This window comes from Colossoma macropomum, unplaced genomic scaffold (assembly GCF_904425465.1).
Source record: "Colossoma macropomum unplaced genomic scaffold, Colossoma_macropomum, whole genome shotgun sequence".
Classification (NCBI taxonomy): Eukaryota; Metazoa; Chordata; class Actinopteri; order Characiformes; family Serrasalmidae; genus Colossoma; species Colossoma macropomum.
Window position 1 is genome coordinate 32,012,025 of NW_023494798.1, and position 23,234 is coordinate 32,035,258.

General features: G+C 40.2%; 1 protein-coding gene across 1 annotated transcript in view; it reads right to left on the reverse strand.

The window, feature by feature from the left end:
* Positions 1 to 2,987: 2,987 nt before the first annotated feature.
* Positions 2,988 to 23,234, reverse strand: part of LOC118817920 (F-BAR and double SH3 domains protein 2-like) — a 181,223-nt gene continuing 160,976 nt past the window's right edge. The window contains exons 14-20 of the mRNA XM_036584932.1: positions 16,177 to 16,311; positions 14,731 to 14,814; positions 13,894 to 14,071; positions 11,783 to 12,000; positions 8,108 to 8,282; positions 6,564 to 6,655; positions 2,988 to 5,495 (exon numbers count right to left, since the gene is read on the reverse strand). Coding sequence (XP_036440825.1) covers positions 5,412 to 5,495; positions 6,564 to 6,655; positions 8,108 to 8,282; positions 11,783 to 12,000; positions 13,894 to 14,071; positions 14,731 to 14,814; positions 16,177 to 16,311 — 966 coding nt within the window. The 3' untranslated portion in view covers positions 2,988 to 5,411. The remainder of the gene's footprint in view (positions 5,496 to 6,563; positions 6,656 to 8,107; positions 8,283 to 11,782; positions 12,001 to 13,893; positions 14,072 to 14,730; positions 14,815 to 16,176; positions 16,312 to 23,234) is intronic.

Here is a 23,234-nt window from a genome sequence, read left to right on the forward strand (position 1 = left end):
CTAGTTATGAAGAAAAGGACCGTAATACATTGAAACGACATTAAACTAAGATAATACAGTGGTTATCGTATTTTTTTAACAAAGATAATGCTCACATGTGGGCAACACTTCGCCCTACCCCTCCATCTCAACAAGAATCGGGACGCCCTCCCCCTAGACGTGAAGGTGAAAACTTTGTAGTTCTACAGTTACAGACTGTAGTCCATCTGTTTCTCTGCAGACTTTGTTAGCCCCCTTTTACCCTGTTCTTCAGTAACACTGATGTGATGGTGGTGTGACAGTGTGTGTTGTGCTGGTACGAGTGGATCAGACACAGCAGTGCTGCTGGAGTTTTAAACACTGTCCACTCACTGTCCACTCTATCAGACACTCCTACCTTGTCAGTCCACCTTGTAGATGTAAAGTCAGAGACGATAGCTCATCTGCTGCTGCACAGTTTGTGTTGATCATCGTCTAGTCTTCATCAGTGGTCACAGGACGCTGCCCACAGGACGCTATTGGCTGGATATTTTTGGTTGGTGGACTATTCTCAGTCCAGCAGTGACACTGAGGTGTTTAAAAACTCCAGCAGCACTGCTGTGTCTGATCCACTCAGACCAGCAAAACACCCCCCAACACACCACCACCATGTCAGTGTTACTGCAGTGCTGAGAATGATCCACCACCCAAGTAGCACCTGCTCTGTGAGGGTCCATGGGGGTCCTGACCACTGAAGAACAGGGTAAAAGGGGGCTAACAAAGTATGCAGAGAAACAGATGGACTACAGTCTGTAACAGTAGAACTACAAAGTGCACCTATATAGTAAGTGGAGCTGATAAAATGGACAATGAGGTCATAATGTTATGTCCCCATTCAAAATCCTATGTAGTACAGGACTAGGCTTAAACTCTGTCCCAATCCATTAGGTCATTATTTCAAAACATAGTGTTTTTAATGTTTATTTGTGTGGGTTTACGTGTTACCCCATAGAAACTCACTCAAAATGTTATTGACCCACCAGGAGTTCTCCCGACTGCCCACTCTGGCATTGCTCGCTGCTTGTCTAAAGTTCCTCCCACCTTCAAGATGCATCATCAGAAGGGGGTTTTCCTTGTCTTTAGTCTTTAAATATGAAAATCTCACGTTGAGACAACGGTGGCAGTGCTACAGGAGACGAATAGGGTTGTTTACAACAGATATAACAATGGGCATATTTTTAATTTTGATCAGAGTCACTTCAACATCAGAAACGAAAACGATCCGTTACTTTTTACAATAAAAATGTCTCTGCAACATTTAAATTTTAATGTGAATTACTGCGGAAATACACCAAACACACACAAAACCACAGACACATTTTTCTTATTTTTTATTGAACATTTGTACACAATAAATACAAATTATTTTACAGCTAATAATATGCAGAAAGAAATGTTTTCACCTGTTCTCTGACACTGTCACTGCAGCAACAGTCCGATCTTATTACGCCATCTTTATCTAGCAGCTTTGAGTCGTCTTTGAATAAAATATAACACAAATAAAAACATTATAAAATAGAATTTAGAGAGTATGTGGATGAATATTTTGAAGATAAAGCAGTGGAAACTGTCCAACGGAACCTGGGAGATTTCTTATAATAATAAAATAATAATAATACTAAAAAAGCCAAAATCTGAGTTTGGTGAGCGAGAACAGTTTTTTGACAGGATGGGCCGCACCGTAAAGCATAATAAACTTCAAAACAAGTTCGATAACATTCAAAAGATCTCAAAGAGATCAACAAGAAAATAGGCTGCGACTAAAAGAAATGACACAAGGGCAGATATTCCAATATCTTCCACTCTGATTAAAAAAAATCCACACATCTTTTTGCAAATCTTTACCAGTTGTACACCATTTTAAGGAGATATTATCTACACAACCCTGCTTTCATTACCAACACTATGCTAATCTCTAGAAAAACAGGTCATTTTCTTACATCCTGCCGCAAACAGGACGAGAATAAACAAAAGGATTGTGATATTTTTCCAAAAATGGTCAAATATAATCAGTCATACACACAAAATATTACAAAAAATGCAGAATTAGGCAGCTATGCTACTGACGAGGGGCAACTGATGGGATATGTAAAGAAAACTGATAGAAATAAAGCAATAAAACATCTGAAAAGTGCTGATACATGGTATACTGGTGAAAATAATGATAACAAATACAGATACAGGTTGAGATTAATATAAATATCAGGCATTCAGTACTTTGTCATTGAAGATGAAATGGAAAGTGGACCATGTGATTTTGGCTCCATAAATCGTCACTTCTTCGAGACTCAAAAATACTATTCAAACCAAAACTATGACGCTCAATTCAGACTCAAACAATAAAGAAAATAGCTGCCCCTTGTACAAAGGAAAAAGCACTTAGGAGGCTATAGTGGATCTGCAGTAAATACTAGGGATGGGCATTAGAATTCATGGGTATCGTACAGTCCTATCATACAAATTACGTTTTGTTGGTTTTCAAAGTGAAAATAAGTGTGCCATTACTTTTGCACAGGCTACAATATGGTAAATTCAGCGGATAAACAGTAATTGTGCATTAAAATGAGCAGAACTGTGTTCTTTGTAGAGGAGGTATTAACCTGTTTTCACTTGCAAAATCAAAAAGTTGACCGGGGCGCCTAAATTTTTGTATACGACTGTACATACAGTAGAGCTGTCAAAGTTAATGCGATAAATTATCAACGGCATTCATTTTTTAACACATTGAGAGTGAGAGGCTACAATCATATATGGGAAGAAAACCTTGTATTTTTCCAAGTCATTTTGGGTCGTTTCTTTTGGTCCATTCATCATGAAATTTACATACAATGTAAAGAGCAACAGGCATTTTCGAATTATGTCAACAACTGAAAAACGACAAAAAAGAAGATACAAGGTTTTCTTCCAACAACAGCACTACATATGTGTGTATATATATATATATATATATATATATATATATACACACACCCATTAGTTGGAACATGCAGACACTGCTGCTCTCACTGGAGGTCGGCGATGAAAACTATTTGAAAAACACATGACTTTCAAGTTCAGGTTCATGTGAACTGTTCACATGATGAAAACAAAGCTTCTGAATTACTGAAACTATTAAATACAGTCTGATGATTTTTTTCAGGTTCAAATTTGAGCAAATAAGACAAATCATGATTTACTATAATTTGAAAATAATTTGATTAATCATGAATAATCTTAAATATTTTAACTGTCTGACAGCTCTATTATGTATCTGTGTTTACTTTCTCAGATAGTTGAATAAGGCATGTACATAGTACATGCTGAAAGATGGTTCTTCAAGGGTTCTTTAGTAAAGATAATGGGTCTGTATAGAACCATGAACACTCATTTGCATGCTTAAAGTGTTCTTTGCATGGTAAAATGATTCTTCTGACTGATAGAGAGTGAGTTGTATATGGTTTATGTAGAACCTTTTGAAATAATGGTTCTATGCAGATTCAAAAAGAGTTCTTCTATTGTTATGATGTCAAGCTTGTAGCAATAGAAGAACCCTTTTTGGTGCTATATAAGCATGTAAATGGATCTTTGAGTGTTCATGGTTCTATGTTGAAGCACTGTTAACCAGATTGTAGTATACAAAAGTTTGAACACCCCCTGAGTCAAATCATGTGTTTTGGTCATTTTCTAAGTGAAAATATGTTAACGAATGCTCTACAGGGAAGGAAACTAAATACAAGGTTTTTTTTTTTTGCAAATTTAGTTTCACATATTAGAAAAAAATAAGACATAAAATACAAAATGTGCTGTAAATTTTAAACAGGCTACATTTTATGTTTTCTCAGCAAATAAAGAGTAATTTTGCATTAAAATGTGAAAAATTTTCACTTAAAAAAAACCTAAACAAAATGAAATTTGACCAGGGGTGCCCACATTTTTGCACAATAAAAAGATGAATTAAACTGTGTCAAGTGCGAGTACGAATGGCCTCCTATGCTGGCTGCACACAATAAACCATTGTTAAACCTTCAGAATATTCTCATTATGATATTTATTAAAAATGAGGGGATATAAACAGCAAAACAGTGGTTCGAATGCCAATTCCTAGTCAGTACAATGAAAAAGCTCCACAGCTTCCCTTCCACAGTCCTGCGTAGCTCATCCCAACACATCTCTGGCAGCTGAACATCACCAGGACTGAAAACATCCTTTCAGTTTTAGCCATGGCTAATGTGACGAGAGAGCACGGTATGAATTAGGAGAGGAAATTAAAGCACTTTTAACTAATGCTCGTATTTTGATTGGCATAATGCAAACGGGTTCGGCCGTGAAGTGACGCTGAGGCCCGACGTTGACCTGACGGCTCACTCTGAGTGACAACACGCGTCAACACGTCTGAAAAACTCCACTCACGCTTCCTTTCCAGGACTAAATATTAGTAATACGTACAAACGCCTTCATAATGAAAAGCTGAGAAAAGGATAATATCTATGCAAGTTAGTACTGTACTCGGATCAACACGATACAGAGGAGTAATGCGATTGGCTAGAGGAAAGAGAGGGTGTGGTAGGAGGGGAAAAAAAAAGCAAATGGAGGATCCAGCCTTCATTCTCTTCCATCCTCTCTCCTACTCCCTCCCTCCCTCTCTCTTTTTCCACCATTTTACTCTTTTATACACAATTCCACGGTTCTCTGTCTCCTCATGTCAACACTATGACGTTCTATGACATTTTGAAAAAAGCGTCCACTCAGTTACATTATATGAGGAAATGTTGCACATATTCTGAACATTCCTATGACGACAGTAATGTACTGTACTAATACACATTAAATACATACGGTAGGACTACACTGTGGCTGAAGCCAGGGCAATCTTAGTCACCCACACCCACTACAATCAGCCCCCATCCTCAAACCATGTGCCCCAACACCTCCTGCTATTGCATTTCTGCTATTGTATAGCCTGCTTGATATGTATATGTGCAAGTAAAGCCTCTTTTACCTTTACGATGCTTGATTCATCCTTGTCTGCCGCCTTGCGTTTGCACAGCATAACATTCTAACAGGTAAAGCCACAAGACTGGTCAGCAACTGTTGTTTTTTTGTGGCGTTTTGTGGGTGTAAACCACCCCAGAGACCCACTGATATGGACAAGTTCATGATCACGGTTGAGACCTGCCTTTAAAACAGTGTACAGTTACAAATACAAGGACTGGATTTGGCATGAAAAGGGTTAAAGGCACCAAACAGTCTGTGACGCCAGAAGAGGTGTTTCCAGGACAAAAAAAAAGGAGAGGGGCTTTGAGATGCAATCCTCCTCCTTGCAGAGTAAATACCACTAGCATTTACTTCTGATACCAGTGGGAGGAGTTTGAGGTCAGGTGCAGATGAGTCCTCCAACCAGAAGGGCGGCGCTGTTACACCAGCGTGATCTCCACTTCCTCCGTCTTCTCCACCTGCCTGCGAGGGTGCTGTTTTGGGGGAGGTGGGGCTGCACGAACCTGAGAGAAGAGGATAAATCAGAAAGAGTTTATTCTGTACACACACACACACACACACACACACATATATATATATATATATATAAATATATGTGTGTATATATATATATATATATATATATATGTATGTGTTAATTGGGGGTGGGGTTTATATGCTTCCATTACTTGTTACCTACATTAGCCCCATAGATCCAGTGCAAAACTATATATATATATATATATATATATATATGTATATATATATATATATGTACCACTTTTAGCACTTTAGAGAGCATTTAGAGTTTTAGCTGGGAGAACAGCTGTGATCTTAAACATTTATACTAGGGCTGCCAAAAATTGGTCCAATTAAAAAATAAAAGGAATTCAAAAGCAGAAAATGTCCATTTGAGTGTCTCTGCTGCAACTCCTAGTATGTTTTCTTACATAATCACACAAATGATGACTACCCTGGAGGGGACAATGTGCCATTGCTGAACATAAACAAACAAAACAACTTGAATTAGAATTGTTCGGGGCATTTCACACTGCAGGGATACTTGTAAACATTTGACTAGTTTTGGCAGCTCGGTGGTTCTGAACGAGGCGATGTGTTTGCTTTATGAGCTGAATAACGCTGATGGGCAAAAATTCATTCTCGTGTGAGGTGCCTGAAGATCTGCCTCAGATGACAGACATTTCTGAAAAGCCAGCATTTTGAATGTGGATGCTTTAATATTTATAAGGTGGTTTAGCTGTGTGGCTAAGTCGTTACACAGCTACCGCAGCCACCCACCAGTTACAGACTCATACTTTAACTACAGTCAGTCTGCTAGCCAAATACTTACAGCAGGTGCTTCCTTCTCTTTCCAAAACGTAAGAATAATGTTCTTTGCTGTCTTAAGCCCATAAGCCAGACTGCAGTATGTTTATTATAAATTGTTAAAGTGTTAAAAATTTCTACAACAGACTGTAAAATGTGATGTCTGACTCCACCAGCATTTAACACTGTTGGTGCAGTTTATCTCCACATCGGAGAGTCTGAAACGTAAACTGGAAGATGAGATAGCTGAAAATAAGGGTCCTTACAGGCCGAAGTTTGCCTGGGCCAGACGCGTCGGGGGTGAATCTGGCCGGCTGGGAGAAGCCTGGACTCTCCGGACTCAGGCTGGAACTGTGATCTTCACCAAGACAAAAAAACAGCAAAAAAAACATGAAAATTACATTTTCATCGCGCTCTGAAAAGAAACATAGCTATGGACAACACAGGGGTATCTGCATTTGGGTACTTGTGTACTATTTGTATATAATTATCATTGTGAGGTTTTTTGTTTTTGTATGCATTAAGGATGTAAAATGTCATGAGTTTGAAGGATGTGATTGAACTGCATTAATTTTCGAGTGTTAGAATTTATTATAACTAATTTTCAAAAAGCTATACTCTCTATTACTCTAGATTTTTTAAAGTGGTGCTTGAAATGACCGTATGGCCATCTAAATTTAGTTCAAATTTGGAGAGTTGAGATCTCTCTCCTTTGGGTTCAAGTAGTACTCAGTTGTGTTAGGATTAAGGGTTAATTCTTCAAGTTTATTTAGATTCAGAGCCACATTTGTTTTAGCAGATAGGTAGAGCTGCATGTTGTCCGCATAGCAGTGAAAACTAACGCCGAACCTGCGAACTATGTGACCAAGAGGTTGCATGTACAGAGAGAAAAGCAGCGGCCCGAGCACTGATCCCTTGGGGGACACCATACTGTACTAGCAGACGATCAGAGTGTTTACTGTAAACAGTGACAAATTGATAACGGCCAGTCAGATAGGATCAGAACCAGGACAAAGCCTGTCCTTTAATACCAACCAGATTTTCCAGCCTATCAAGGAGGATCTTGTGGTCGATAGTATTGAATGCTGCACTGAGATCTAGAAGGACAGGTACGCAAATATGGCCACTATCGAGAGACACAAGGAGATCATTTACATTCTAGTTAATGCTGTTTCAGGGTCTAAAGCCAGACTGAAACATCTCATGGAGAGAGTTTTCTTGTAGAGTTGATGTGAGACCGCTTTTCTAAGATCTTTGCAGTGAAGGGGAGACTGAAAATTGGTCTATAGTTGGCGAGTTCACTGGGATCAAGATCTTGCTTTTTAAGTAGGGGTTTAACGACTGCGAGTTTTAATGATTTTGGTGTCTCTGTTCCATTACTGTCACTACAGAACTGAATTGTTGTGAGGTCAGAGATTATCATCCAAGGTTTTACTGCCTTTGACTGCCTCATCAAGTAAAAAACTCAATAAAAAATTAATTGTGAATCATACCAACATAATTTGATCAAATCCTGCAGTGGTGAAATTTGAGTTTTGTAATGAAGCATTTAAAATCAAATCAAAGTTTTTTGAGGTCAGAGATCTACACTCAAGGCTTTAACCTTTTGTGACCTAGAAAATATAGATATCCACCCAAATTATTCCTGATCCCATTGCGCAGTTTCACTGGACACCACTTTGGTAGCACTTTCTACTCTGATTTGTTTTACAAGACATAAGCATATTCAGAATAGCTGGAGAAAAGTGGAAAAGCAGAGCAGTGAAGCCGACAGGACTGGGTGTGAAGCAGGTTGACGAAGGTTTCTTACTGTGGGCGGGTGCCTTCTGCAGGCCAGGCGGTTTGTGCTCTCCATTGAGGGCTGAGGGCGAGCGGGGCAGCATGGGGGCCGAGCCAGAGTCTGGGCTGGTGTAGGGGCTGCATGGGGGCTGCTCATACAGGGGTAACGGGGGCAGCGATGACGTCAGCCTGGGACACGAAGACACCTACAGAGGGAGAAGGCATGTTAGCACTCAGAACTGTAACGACAGAGTGTTAAAATGCATCTGTGCCAACATGCCACTCTGCATCAATTGCGGACTGTTTGCACTATTTAGAATCTACAGTAACCTAAATAATATAATAAACATCACATCTTATCGCTGATCCGTCCTTTAGCTGATTAACATTTCCCCCAGAGTAGTTGGTGAGCATGTATATTGACACTGGCCAGTAAATTTGATCAGCTTGTGAAATTGGGAGCTTTCTGTGAGCTACCGTGTTTCCTATCACTGTATAAAAGAAGCTCCATGCTGTCTTTACTGTTGGATGCACTGCGATAGCATCACATCGCTATGGAGACACTTACTATTGATTTGTTTCATCAGAGTGACAATTAAAGGCCACTGAAGTGTGAAATATATTCGTAATTTTTAACTTCGTTGGATCACATTCTTGACATATCAAAGCAAAAAAATAGTTTAAAATGCAGAAATAGCTGCTTTTGCTTCAGGCAGTGAAGATTAATAACAATTCAATAAAGAATGCAAAGTATTTTGGGCAAAATAAAATAGATAAGATAGAATTATACAGTTGGCTATGTATGTACAAGTTTAGGCGCCCCTGGTCAATTTTTCCAATATGTTAATCTAAGCATATAAACAGAAATTGTGCACTAATATCTGCAGACAAATGCCATATTTAAGTGTCTTATCTGTATGAACGTGTTAACTTTTCAAGTTCTTCCAGTTACATCTGGGTATTTAAAGTATACTAAATTTAAAAGTCTTTTTATTTAATCACACCAGAATAACTGAGTAGAATCAGGGTGAAATTCAACACTTCATGATTCACCGAATCGCTCTCTAAGGAATCATCATCGTAAGGTCAGAGATTTACACTACTGAAGGATGACTATGCAAAGTTTACATCATTTGGCTGCTCATCAAATGGCCTTGTTGGAAAAACACTTTGTTATCATTAAAGCCCTCAATTAATCACACTTAAACGGCTGATTATAAAAATGACTGTAGGCGTGTTTCCGCACTCGAGTGGAGATACAGTGACAGATGTGGCTGTCAGTGTATTTACAGTCTTAGAGGAGAGCGGCTGCTGCATTACAGGTTTATAGCCTCCGACGTCTTATTAGCACTGCCACCTTTCGTTTATGGCGTTTTTGAGCAGCAGCAGCCTGCAGACTTTCTCTTTCCCAGATGTCCATGCTCACAGTGCTGGTCACAAACACAGAACTCCTCTCATTTCAGTAGTAGCTCATTAAGAAGCTTCTCAGTAACGACGTTAATTGCAGGAAGGAAACAGGAACGCCTGCTCTAATGACCCCTGGCTGTATCTGGCCCTCAGATCTAGACAGGAACCGGGCAAATGTCTGAATGAGAACAATTGAGAACTGAAACACCACAGCACTGCTTTACAGGCGCATACACGTCCTACAGGTGACGCTGTCGTGAAAACAGCTTTAATCAGAGCATTTAAAGGAGCAGTTAGATGAAAAATAAAGAGTACACAGTTTTCCACGTTACAGCAATGTAGTCAGTCAGCCAAGACACTTTTGGTTTCTGACAGATCATCCAAACACATATTTTTGAATATTTTTAAAACATAATTTAAAAAAAATCTTATCCACATGAGCAGTGTTTTAAACATCTCCCTGTCCACATGGTCATCCAGCCCAGTAAGAAGATAATACCCCACAAAATCTCATGTCAAATGCTTTAAGGAGGACACTGTGAGCATGCATACTGCGCCAAGTGTCCCAAAGTGAGCTGTAACTCGATGTTTAACGCAGATTCAAAGCCTGAATTTTGCCCAAAAAAATCACAGCAGGGCACCGCTTACCTCTTTTCACTTCATCTGAATTTTTTAATCTGATTTAGTGATCGTCAAGTCATTTAATTTTAAAATAACTGAGGTATTTTTAATATTTGCAATCATGGTGAGCCCCATTTAAAGAACTGAGCTTAGTCCATTCTGTTGCCTCTGCATTGCAGTTTAATGAAAAAATAGCAACCAGCAATATTTATGAAATTTTTGTATAACTACATTTTATCACCTGTCTGTAAAGCACTTTGAACTGCCACCGGCATGAAAAGTGCTATATAAATAAATATTATTATTATTATTGTTATTATTATTATTATTACTCAGTTCAGCATACTTAGGCCCACTCCCATTTCACCCCTTGACCAATTAGCCCTACCCTTCTGTTTTGCATGTTCACGTCTAGGGGAAGGGTGTCCCGATACTTGTTGAAATAAAGGGGAAGGGCTACATGGAGGTTTTTCAGAGACTCCAAACACAGTGTTATGAGAAAAAAAGAAAAACCGGCAAGATGGCTGAACAAGAGACCAAAGAAACCCACAAATGTGAGAATTTTCTCTGTTAAAAAATGAATAATGATAATTGATAATCATATTATTATCTTAGTTTAAGGTTGTTTCAATGTATTATTGTCCTTTTCTTCATAGCAAGCATAGAAATCACTAGTAGTAGTAGTAGTAGTTTGCTGATGTCTCAGTAGCTAGCTAGTTAAATTTCCTGTTCCACTTTAAATGGTGTAGCTGTTACATTCTGGCACCTCAGGCATCAAAACTGCTGCATCATTTAAGGTGGAATGGGAACATTTGGCCAAGAAGCTGGTGAATATCTGACTTCAGCTTCATATCAGTGAAGAATTAGGGGTGGGTGATAATAATTGCCCCCCCTCTTTGAAGGCATATGATTCCCTAAATGTAACTAAAGCCCAGCAGTGAGGAGCTGAACTTTACCCTCCTCTGCTGTCACTGCAGACTGGCAGGGTTGCCTGCAGAGCAGCGCTGGTAGCTGTTAATGAAGTAATGCTCTTTTTATTTGAGGGTCCCATTTCAGAGGGAAGATTTTAACCATTACCCCTTGTAACTCAGTTCCACTTTAGTTCCACTCAAAAACAAGGGGTAGGGGTAAAAATTAGAAATGCGATTGGGCCTTAATAAATAAAAGCAGCAACAGACACATGTGAGTTGTTGGCATGAAGTAAACATTTTCAAAAAGCTTCCATCCACACATAAACAGTTTTTAGTGACCAAACATGTTTTTGTCTGGACAGGAGGCCAAAACGCAGAGAAAAAACTATGTTTTCAAAAATATCTGGATACATGGTGACGAGGCATAAAGTTCGCTTCTTTAGTTTTGCTCTGAAACACAATCTTTTCCCAAATGATCACACCCTCACCTCAAACCGTGTCCAGTTCTTAAGTAACCCCAAATTAACTTGCCTGTCATCTTTCAAAATGGACAGCAGTATGGACAGAGATCAGGCTTCAAGATGACCTCCACGGCTGTTTTTAGCTATATGGAATACTTTCGCCCATGTTTACAGATAACAGTGTGTCATACAGTGACAGAAACATAATCAAGTCTATGAGAGATCCTGAACATCTCCACATGGTTTGGCATCATGTCACAGTGAAATCACTAAAGCAGTAACTGTGCAGCATCAGACCTGTCCTACCTGAGCGTCCGAGGCCCAGTGTATGTCTCCGTTCTCTGCAGTCAGATCCTCCACCAGTACGGATGGAAAGACACCAACACGGCCGTTAAATTCTCCCTCCCAGAATCCATCGTCCTCCTGATTGTCCTTATTGAGGATGCGTATGACCGCACCCTCAGGGAAGGATAACTCATCATCCGTCTGTCCCTCATAGTCATATATGGCCTTAACGAAGTTCACTGAACGAGAGAGAGAGAGAGAGAGAGAGAGAGAGAGAGAGAGAGTGTCAGTCTGTACTTGTACACATACAAAGCACTATACAGGACATTATTATAGGGAACTGAAATGATCCCTTAATAACTATTCTCTACATTGAAGCAATAAATGGAACACTATTACAGGGAACATACATTATCCCCCTAATCACTATTACTTATATTGGAGCACTATATAGAACACCATTATAGGGAACTGAAATGGCCCCCCTAATCACTATTCCCTACATTGGAGCACCATTTAAAACACTACTATAGGGAACAGAAATGGACCCTAATCACTATTCCCTACACCTGAGCACTATATATGGAACACTATCATAGTGAACTCAAATGGACCCTATTCACTATTCCCTATATTGGAACACTATATATAACACTATTATAGTGAACAGAAATTAACCCTAATCACTATTCTCTACATTGGAGCACTACATAGAACACTATTATAGGGAACAAAAATGGACCCTATTCACTATTCCCTATATTGGAACACTATATGTAACACTATTATAGTGAACAAAAATGGCCCCTTAATCACTATTCCCTACATTGGAGCACTATATAGCACACTACTATAGGGAACAGAAATGGCCCCTTAATCACTATTCCCTACACTGGAGCACTATATAGCACACTATTATAGGGAACAGAAATGGTCCCCTTAATCACTATTCCCTACACTGGAGCACTATATAGCACACTATTATAGGGAACAGAAATGGTCCCTTAATCACTATTCCCTACATTGGAGCACTATATAGAACACTATTATAGGGAACAGAAATGGCCCCTTAATCACTATTCCCTACACTGGAGCACTATATAGCACACTATTATAGGGAACAGAAATGGTCCCTTAATCACTATTCCCTACATTGGAGCACTATATAGAACACTATTATAGGGAACAGAAATGGCCCCTTAATCACTATTCCCTACACTGGAGCACTATATAGCACACTATTATAGGGAACAGAATTCAGAATTTCCTGATTTTGTATGCCAACATTCACTGTGACAGCCCTCACGCTTGGGTCTATGGGTCCATCATCTACACTAGGGAAGCACCGAAATTTTACCACCAAAAAAAGGGAAATAATTTTTAACAAACGAAAGCGAAAGAATTCATAATGGCAGCCAAAGTGCAAAGTATAACTAAAAAAACAGTGAAATTCAACCAGCTGTTCTGTTGTTGGACACTGGATTTCATGGCACATTCTGGAGCCTACAAAGAACCCATATGCTACATTCGTCTTGTATTTAAAGTCCACTTATAATGTTTGTGTGGTTTTATTTCACAAAAACAGCAATATTCTTTTACATGACCTCTCTTTCTCCCTTAGAAATAAACAGGCTGTTTTCATCACTGTGCCTTTAAAACAGATATATGTAAATTAGCTCTGTTCTGATTGGCTGCCCAGTTTTATGCCTCATTCAAAAAGTACACCAGGCTGAAATACTTCTTAGAACATCAGCATGAATAAGTGGGGCTAAGCCCTTCTAGACTGCATACACAGATTTATGTTAGTGTGTTGGTTTTCATGACATCATAAAAACAGTGAATTCAAAATGAGTTTTCATAAATGGACAGTATGGACATTTCAAACTTTAACAAAGCTTACAGACTAAGTCAAACCCTTTTATTTGAGAATAGCAAGGAAATTTTGATTTTCCATGATAATTTTAAATTTATTGTCACTTTTTTGACCTTTATTCGGTTCTGCTTTCGGCAAAGGATGCTCATTTAAGTTTGTCTTCACTCCACTGTGGCAGACTCTCAAAACAGTGCGCTATAAAGGGAATAGGGTATAGTTTGGGACACAGCCTCAGTGAATACATGCATGTGTAACTCACTGCTGGCGTCTCCGTTGATGCTGCCCGAGGCCAGCTCAGGCTCCGTGGAGTTGCTGGAGGTGTGTGAACGCGCGTCCAGGGCAGCCAGAGACTGGAGCATGCTCAGTAAGCTGTTAGAGGTGGGGAACTGCAGGTACTTCTCTGGCACGTAGCCAATATGACCTGATTTATTCCGCGCCTGCAAACAAGAAGGACACGAGTTAAACAGAGACAGACTCTGACACTACACCCAGAGCCTTCGTGTGACGTATATTAAACCTGTAAATGATGATTGTTATTGATTAACCTGTCGACTGTTATTTGATTACTCTTAATCTAAATATTACACCTTTTTCAGATTGCATGTATCACACGAACACTACAGATCACTTTTTAAAGTGTCGACTGTGAAACAATACATCAACTTATGTTGTTGAGATATATTTAAAAGACGTTATGACTAGAAAAGGTGTGTAATTCACTACATACTGCAAACAAAAATTTGTGCAAAAGTGAAATCATCCTAATTCTAGCCAATATATCTAATATTTCTCACTTTAAGATTGTTACAAGCTCCATATTAAATTATTTAACTTATTTCTAGACTTTTTAAAAATTGTTTTACATGTATAACGTCAGTTTGAATGAGCGGAGCTAAGCTGCTGTAAATGGCTAAATGGACAGATATACTGACCTAACTTCACTTGTTTAAAAAGAAATATGCTCGTAATCTCAAAATGAGAAATATTAGATATATTGACTAGATTTTAGATCATTTCACTTGCCAGGAAAACTTTGTTTCAGTTTTCAGTGCAGAGCACAATTAGTCAGACTTATTTATGAGTACGGATTGTTTACTTTGACCCAGTCCTCCATGTCTCCATCTTCTATGACCTCCAGCATTTCATGCTCATCGATGGTCAGCTCGTCAGGCTGAGACGCCTGAGAGAGAAACAGAGAGAGGGAGAGAGAGGGAAAAAGAGAGAGAGAGAGGAGAGAGAGAGAGGGAGACATTAAACCTCCTGCTGTGTACTCCCTTCATACATACGGGCTGGATATTGCAATGACGCATATTTAAGATAATTAGCCTTGTGAGACACAAAAACGTAATAAAGCAGAAATGCATTTGTTGGCACACATCATGGATCTTACGGACAAAACACAAGTTGTGACGTCTAACATGGTGCTTTAACACCTTTAGAGGGCAGCGATGAGTAATGTTTGTTTATTTGAGGCTGGTGTATGTAAACACGTTAGTTTTTGTGACGTCACAAAAGCAATGGATTCAAAACAGGTTGTTACTTTCCATATACAGACTGTATGTAGTGGGGAGTAAATGATATATAACTTTATGAATATGTAACAATGTTTACATGCTACATTTTTGAACGTTTATCTCTGTTTCCCCATAGTATAAATGAGGGTCTTAATCTCAATTCTTTTCTATAAAAAGACAATCTTTGATCAATATATTATATTTTGAAGTGGTTTCTGATGGTTTTGATGTATTGGATTTTGTTTTTGCTACTGAGTATATCTTCTTACTGGTGTAATGTCACTTTAAAAAGGCCGTAGCAGAACCTGCCCAGGTGAGGGCGATTTGTCTGGGTCTTCAAAAGGAAACAGGTTGAGAGAGCTGCTTCACGAGCACTGGTGATAGCAAGAAGCTGAAACGTTTGCTCGGTTTGTGTGTCTGTTTTTTTGCACTCTATTTAATGGAATAAAAATACTGCTGTTGGAAGGAAACCTAGTATCTCCGTTTTTGTTGTTTTTCAGTTTTTGACATAATGTGAAAATGCCTGTTGACCTTTACATAGTGTGTAAATTCCACGATGAACGGACCAGAAGAAACGGCCCAAAATGACTTGGGGAAGTCTGGTTCCATTGACTTACATTAAAAGTAAAGTAGGTTTTTTCCTTCTCCTGTAAAGTTAGTCTCCTGTAAAGGTTTTCTTCCAACAACAGCGATATACTTTTGCTAGTCTTGTCTGACTTTCCGACAGTGTGCAGGCAATACACCTCCTACTTTACTTTTACATGGTACATCAGTTCAGTTTTCCATGATGTGGAGCACCTTTTACACAATTTCTACACATTTTATAGCTTCACGCCAATTTACAATGTTTTTGGGAAAGATCTGGCAACCACAGAGCTGGGAGTGTTTAGGTGAGTCTTAGTTTAAACACCCATAACCTTTATTATATAGTCTTGGAAACCAACTACAGGATAAGCAGACGATACCAAACTCAGAGAAGCCCCAGAATAAGGCTGTGTAAGTCCAGGTGAATCCGTGATTTCGGTTACCTTGTAGGAGTAGAGCACCTTGCAGGTGAGCGGGTAGTTCCTCAGGGTTCCTGAAGGGCTGGAGCTGCTGTCATCAAACGCCTCCATGTTTTCTTCAAGATCTTCTCCTTCTTCTCTGTCCAAGTCCACCGTGGTCTACAAAAACACAGCAAAGCTTGCTAAGACCACAATCTAACTGTGCTCAGCAGGGATTCAGAAGGACAGGCAGAAGTTAGGAACGCTGGGCAGAATAAAGCCACGTCCTTGACTCTAACTGGGACATACACAATATGATATGGCTGTTTTCCCACCCACCTGGCAACCTGGACAATGCCATTGGACCACAGCAGGTCAGGTGGCCCCTGGGGACCAAAACGTGGCACAAAGACTAAAAGATAAGATTACCTTAAAAAAAAAAACAATGGGGGAAAACATAATAGAGCCTGTCTGCGTTCTGATTGGCTGATGGCTGAGGCTGAGGTTGGGAAAACTGGTCTGAGATCAGGCAGGATTAGGATTCGTAGGCCTGGTGCTGGAACAATGCTCTGAGTAATCACTGTGATGTTGACACTGCAAACTAAAGACATTTAAAGTACAGTTTATATGTGAGGTGTTGCCTCGACTCTAATCTGCCCGGGTCAGCGGTTATGTAACCAAATGCCACCTTGACTTTGGACAATGTGAAAAACTTTGACACACTGTTGTGTGAAAATGAAGTGAATGATGATTTTCATGCAATATAAACTACATTATACTAAACATAGAGCTAGTCAGGCTTTGACTTTCATTCTTCATTATATTCTCCTCCTCTATACTTCCTCTCTCTCAGCGCTTCTTCTGATTTCACCTCTTATATTCCCTCTATCTCTCTCAACTTCTTAATGATAGTCTCTCTCTCCCTTTCTATCTGTCTTTTTCTCTCATTCTCTCTTCCTCCTGTTCTCACACTGCTTCTTATGGTTTGTCGTCGTATTTTCTCGCTCTCTCTCTTTCACTACTTTTCCCTGATTTGCCCTTCCAATTTCTTTCTTTTCCGCTCTCTCTCTCTCTCCCCCTTTTTCTTTTTCACTCTGTTTCGCTCCTCCTCTATCTCTTCGTTTCGCTCTTTTTATCTCTCCCCTTTTTCCTTTATTCTCACTTTTTCCTTCTTATTGCTTCTTAATTGCCCCACTCATATTCTGTCTCCCTCTTTCTGTTTCTCTCTCTCTCTCTTCACTTTGCTTTGCCTTGATTTATCCTTCTTATTCTCTCTCTAATTGCCCCCTATATTCTTATACTATTTCTCTCACCTTCCCTTTTTCTCCCTTTCTCTCTTTTTTTCTCCTTTTCTCTCACTGTTTCTTGATGATTTGCACTACATTCTTTATTTCTTTTCATCTCGCTTTGTCTTTCTTTGCCTCGCCCTCTCTTTCTCTCCATCTCTCCTCTTCTCTCTCCCTCTCTTCTTCTCCCTTTCTCTCTCCTATACCTCTACATTCTCTATCATGCTTTCTTGTTCTGTCTCTTTCTTTCTTTCATTGCTCTCCAACAATTTCCCTTCTGTAGTCTCTCTCTCTCTCTCTCTCTCTCTCTTTTCCCCCTATGTCTCTCACTTCTCAATTATTTGCCCTCCTATATTGTTTCTCACTTTTTTTTCTCTGTCTTTCCTCCCTGATTGGCCCTCCTCTCTCTCTCTCACTGTCTATCTTTCTCTCTCTCTCACTCACTCACTCTCTCTGTCTCACTCTCTCACAGTCTCCCTCTGTCTCTCATTGTCTCCCTCTCTCACTGTCTCTCTCTCTTTGTCTCCCTCTCTCTCTGTCTTTCTCTCTCACTGTCTCTCACTCTCTCTCACTGTCTCTCTTTCTCTCTCACTGTCTCCCCCATCTCTCTCTCTCACTCTCTCTCTCAGTCTCCCTCTGTCTCTCTCTCTCTCTCTCACTGTCTCCCTCTCTCACTGTCTTCCTCTGTCTCTCTCTCTCTGTCTTTTTCTGTCTCTCTGTCTCTCTCTCTCTCTCTCTCTCTCTCTCTATATGGTGCAGGCTGATGTGAGCTGAATACTGAGTGAACTGGGAGGAGAGCCTGGAGACGAACTGCTCCACCACGGTGAGGCGGGAGATAAACACATTTGTAAATGTTTACTCCATGTTTACCTTTCTGAATGCTAAATGAGCAGCTCAGACGTGTAGCTCATTGTAAGTGACGCTCAGTACGTTTTAATGAGGCGCTGCATTAGACTTACGTTACAGTCAATCACCTGTAATTCTACAGTTAACCAGCAGGTGGCAGCAGAGTGTGGAAACCTCATGGTTCCTCATCAATTTTACTCACTTTAAAAAGGCTCATAAAAACCATAATGTAGGTAATTATTATTCATCTCCTCAGCCTGTGGCTGACACTCTAATGAGTGATGTTTCACTCATTCAGCTCTCATCACCTTATCCATCACCTTTCAGTGATGTTCTAACTCGTCACTGTCACTGTGTTATGAGTCAATATCACACCGGACAGCAGAGGCTCCTTTCTCTTTCTGTCACCACTGCATGCACTAGCTGGAGGTCAGCAAATGCATGGTAAACAATGTTTGTGTTTATATACGTTTTTGGTAAAAACCACAGAAAATGGGGCTCCTAACAACCACCTGGAAGACCTGGTAGACACCAAAACTGCCCCCATCAGCTCTTTGAGGGAGAGGAAAAGCTCCCTTTCAGTCTGTTCTTCAATGGTCAGGACCCCCAGCAGGACCACCACACAGCAGGTATTATTTGGGTGGTGGATCATTCTCAACACTGCAGTAACACTGACGTGGTGGGGGTGTGTTAGTGTGTGTTGCGCTGGTACGAGTGGATCAGACACAGCAGTGCAACACACATTAACAGGCCACCACCACATCAGTGTCACCACAGTGCTGAGAATGATCCACCACCTAAATAATACCTGCTCTGTGGTGGTCCTGTGGGGGTCCTGTCTATCGAAGGACAGAGTGAAAGGAGGCTGGCCTACATTTAATCACCTGTCACTGATATTATGCATTCCACTGCTGCCGCATGATTGGCTGATTGGATAACTGCATAACTGAGCAGGTGTACAGGTGTTCCTAATAAAGCGGTTCCGTAGAATCAGTTTAAACTGCACTTCCACTGTAAAAAATACTATTTAAAAACAATTAAGTCTTAAGTCTTTAGATATTTACATGGATTATGTTATGATCTACTTAAACTCAAGGCACCAATAGAGACAGTAATAAGCTAAATATATACATCATCATTCAGAGGCTACTTTCTATTGGGAGGTGTCTGTCCCAAACCCTAACCCCTAAACTTACACTCTGAAAATCACGCTTACATGTTTTGTATATTTTCTTTAATATTGAACATTTTATTTTAAAGTGAGGTTGAAAGATCTAAGTTTATAATCAGTTTAATTTTCAAATAAATAAATAAATAAAAAGAGTTTCAGTCTGTAAGCGGAGCCTTATTTTAGCTACGCCTCTGCACTTTAGAGCAGGAAGTGAGGCTGGATCCCTGTCCCTCATGGCCACATGGTGAGCAGTTAGATCCCACTGTTTTGAAGTAAATGTGTCCCAAAGTCTGACAATCAGTGTGGAATATTCAAATTGTCACTACCGAAACACAGATTTTGTGAAATTAGGTATTTTTTTGTGTTTAAATGAAATATATGATGATTTTATGTGTGTACAGCTGTTCAAAGCTGTGTTTGCTGGTCATGTACTGGCATGTACATTTGGTAAAGTTTCAGTAGTGTTATGTTAGTGACAAAATGGAATGTTCAGTCATTTGTTGTAATATAATACACTTAATTAATGTATAGGGTCATTCAGGATAAAGTCCAAGTCAGAAAAAGTCTAAAACAAGCTTTTAATGAACCACATATACAGTGTATCGTCCCTGTGATGACAAAAACTTGTATCTCCAAAATTGTAACTTTACAGGAGAAGTAAAAATGCTTATCGCTGCTGTCGGAACAAAACCTCGTATCTCCAAAATGGTAACTTTACAGGAGAAGGAAAAAACATACTTCACTTGTAATGTAAGTCAATGGAAACGGAATTTTTCCAAGTCATTCTGGGCCGTTTCTGTTGGTCCATTCATCATTAAATTCACATACAATGTTAAGAACAACAGGCATTTTCAAATTATGTCAAAAACTGAAAAATGACAAAAATTAAGATACAAGGTTTTGTTCCGACAGCAGCATTATAAATTTTTTAAGTGAATGCAATAAGATTTATTTTCCAAGTAATTTTGGATCATTTCTATTGCTCAATTCATAACGAAAATCTAACACAATATAAAGGGCAAAAATGGAGATACAAGGTTTGTTTCAATGGTGGAACTTCTTTTAATAAAATGTTGGTATGCCAGTTATTATAATTACGATTATAATCAATTAGATCATTCCAAAATTCAATGCAGATCAATCGGCACTGTCAGATCGATCCATCACGGTGTCTGTGAGCAGAAGGGGAGGGCTATGGTCAACACACGGCTGTCGGCACTCGGCTCAGGTCAGGGCTGCTGGAGGTGCTGTGTGAACTGTTTACACAGTGCTTTGTGGGTGTTTGCTCGGTGTTTGGCCGGACTGATGGAAGCACAATGCTGCTGACAGTCCCAGGAAGAGAGTGTGGGCAGACAGCAGGGTGAGCAGGCGGGTTTCGGGAAGTGACGTTAATGGGGCAAAGCCCTGTTTATGTTGGGAAAGAGAACAATGCCCCGCCGCTCGGCTCCAGACACAGGAAGTCAACCAGCCGTGTGCCAGGCAGAGCAGGTGTGGGGCAGTTTGGCAAAAAATGACATTTACACAGTTCCCCCTCTTTGCCCAAACGTAGCTGCCCTGCCAAGACGTGTTCGGTCTTCATTTCAGCACTGGAGCTACGTGGCTAATGCAGCTCACAAGTAATGGAAGCTTATGTAGACTAGTTAGCAAACTGCAGGCCTTCATCATCACACATGCTTGAAGCCACTGTTTAGTAATCTCAGACTTGACTATGTGGCTCCTGACCCTGTGTAACACACTGTATCTATAAATACAGACAAATGTACAGCACACAGTTAAAAACAGCAGGAGCAGCTTTGAGGCCTGAGATATGTCTGCATTTATAGAGAACAGTGTGTCGTACAGCATCAGAAGCACAGAACTGAGTCTGTCAGAGACACTGAACTCAACACAGTTTGAGGCAAGTGTGCAACGATTAACGTGATCATAACTGTCATGTAAGCGGGAGTGTACCTATGTTCCCAGGGTTCTGTTCCCTCAGCATTATGTTCCCAGGGTTCTGTAATCCCAGCAAAATGTTTCCAGGGTTCTATGTTCCCAGGGCCTTCTGTTCCCTCAGCATTATGTTCCCAGGGTTCTGTAATCCCAGCGCAATGTTTCCAGGGTTCTATGTTCCCAGGGTTCTGTGATCCCACCATAATGTTTCCAGGGTTTTATGTTCCCAGGACCCTATGTTCTCTCAACATTATGTTCCCAGGGTTCTTGATCCCAGCAAAATGTTTCCAGGGTTCTCTGTTCCCAGGACCCTCTGTTCTCTCAACATTATGTTCCCAGGGTTCTGCGATCCCAGCAAAATGTTTCCAGGGTTCTGTATTCCCAGGGCCCTCTGTTCCCTCAGCATTATGTTCCCAGGGTTCTGTGATCCCAGCATAATGTTTCCAGGGTTCTATGTTCCCAGGGTCTCTGTTCCCTCAGCATTATGTTCCCAGGGTTCTACAATCCCAGCATAATGCTTCCAGGGTTCTATGTTCCCAGGGTTCTCTGTTCCCTCAGCATTATGTCCTCAGGGTTCTACGATCCCAGCATAATGCTTCCAGGGTTCTATGTTCTCAGGGCCCTCTGTTCCCTCAGCATTATGTTCCCAGGGTTCTACAATCCCAGCATAATGCTTCCAGGGCCCTCTGTTCCCTCAGCATTATGTTCCCAGGGTTCTGCGATCCCAGCAAAATGTTTCCAGGGTTCTATGTTCCCAGGGTTCTCTGTTCCCTCAGCATTATGTCCTCAGGGTTCTACGATCCCAGCATAATGCTTCCAGGGTTCTATGTTCTCAGGGCCCTCTGTTCCATTATGTTCCCAGGGTTCTGTGATCCCAGCAAAATGTTCCCAGGGTTCTATCAGAACAGTATTGTACCAAGGTACTATTTTCCCTCAGCATTATGTTCCCAGAGTTCTATGTTCTCAGGATTCTATGTTCCTTCAGCATTATGTCCCCGGGTTCTACGTTTCCAGAGATCTATGTTCCTTCAACACTTCAACAGGCTTCTATGTTCTCAGGGCCTCATGTTCAGCTCTTTACATGACACATTTTACCTCAATATGACACATTAAGAGAACATATAAAACGGTTCCTGAGGTCATGGTTAACATCATGGGGTCATTAAAGGTCACACAGAGAACAATCAGGATGTTGTTAATATTGTGAAGTTGAAACAAATTTATGAATGCAGCCCGTTACGGAACAGGTTCTCATTTGTGGTCACCGAAATGAACATGTATGTTTAATAAGGGAACCTATTTGGGATGAGCATGTAGATAAACACAATTTCAGATATTATTTACAGAACATGTAACATCAGAATATATGTTTGTAAACAATACAAGAGTACCAGAGGTATGAACGTTCCTCTTGTTTTCATTAGCTGTATGTTCCCTGTTGCCTTTAATGAGGGAATATAGAACCTTGGGAATATAAGACCCTATGAAAATATGGCTTTTTCCAGGGAATACAATGCCTGGGGAACACTGAACCCAGGGAACCTCTGGCTGTTTCCTATCGACCTTTCAATAAGAAAATAAAGGGCCTGAGAAACACAGAACCCTGTGAACACAGGAATTACCTTGTATAAGGTTCCATTATTTGTTGGCTACATTAGCCAAAGTAAACTTCTGACACCAAACATGTCTTGGCTGATCAACTACATTTGGCATGAGGGAAAAACTGCATAACTTTGTATCCATTTAATCTGTGTTCACAAGGCACCCAGCCCAGTTAAGGAGTAGTTAGGGTGGATGGGGAAAACTCAGACGTTCTAGTGGGATTCTTCTAAGACTGAAAGGTCTGCAGGGCTTTTATGGGATGGCAG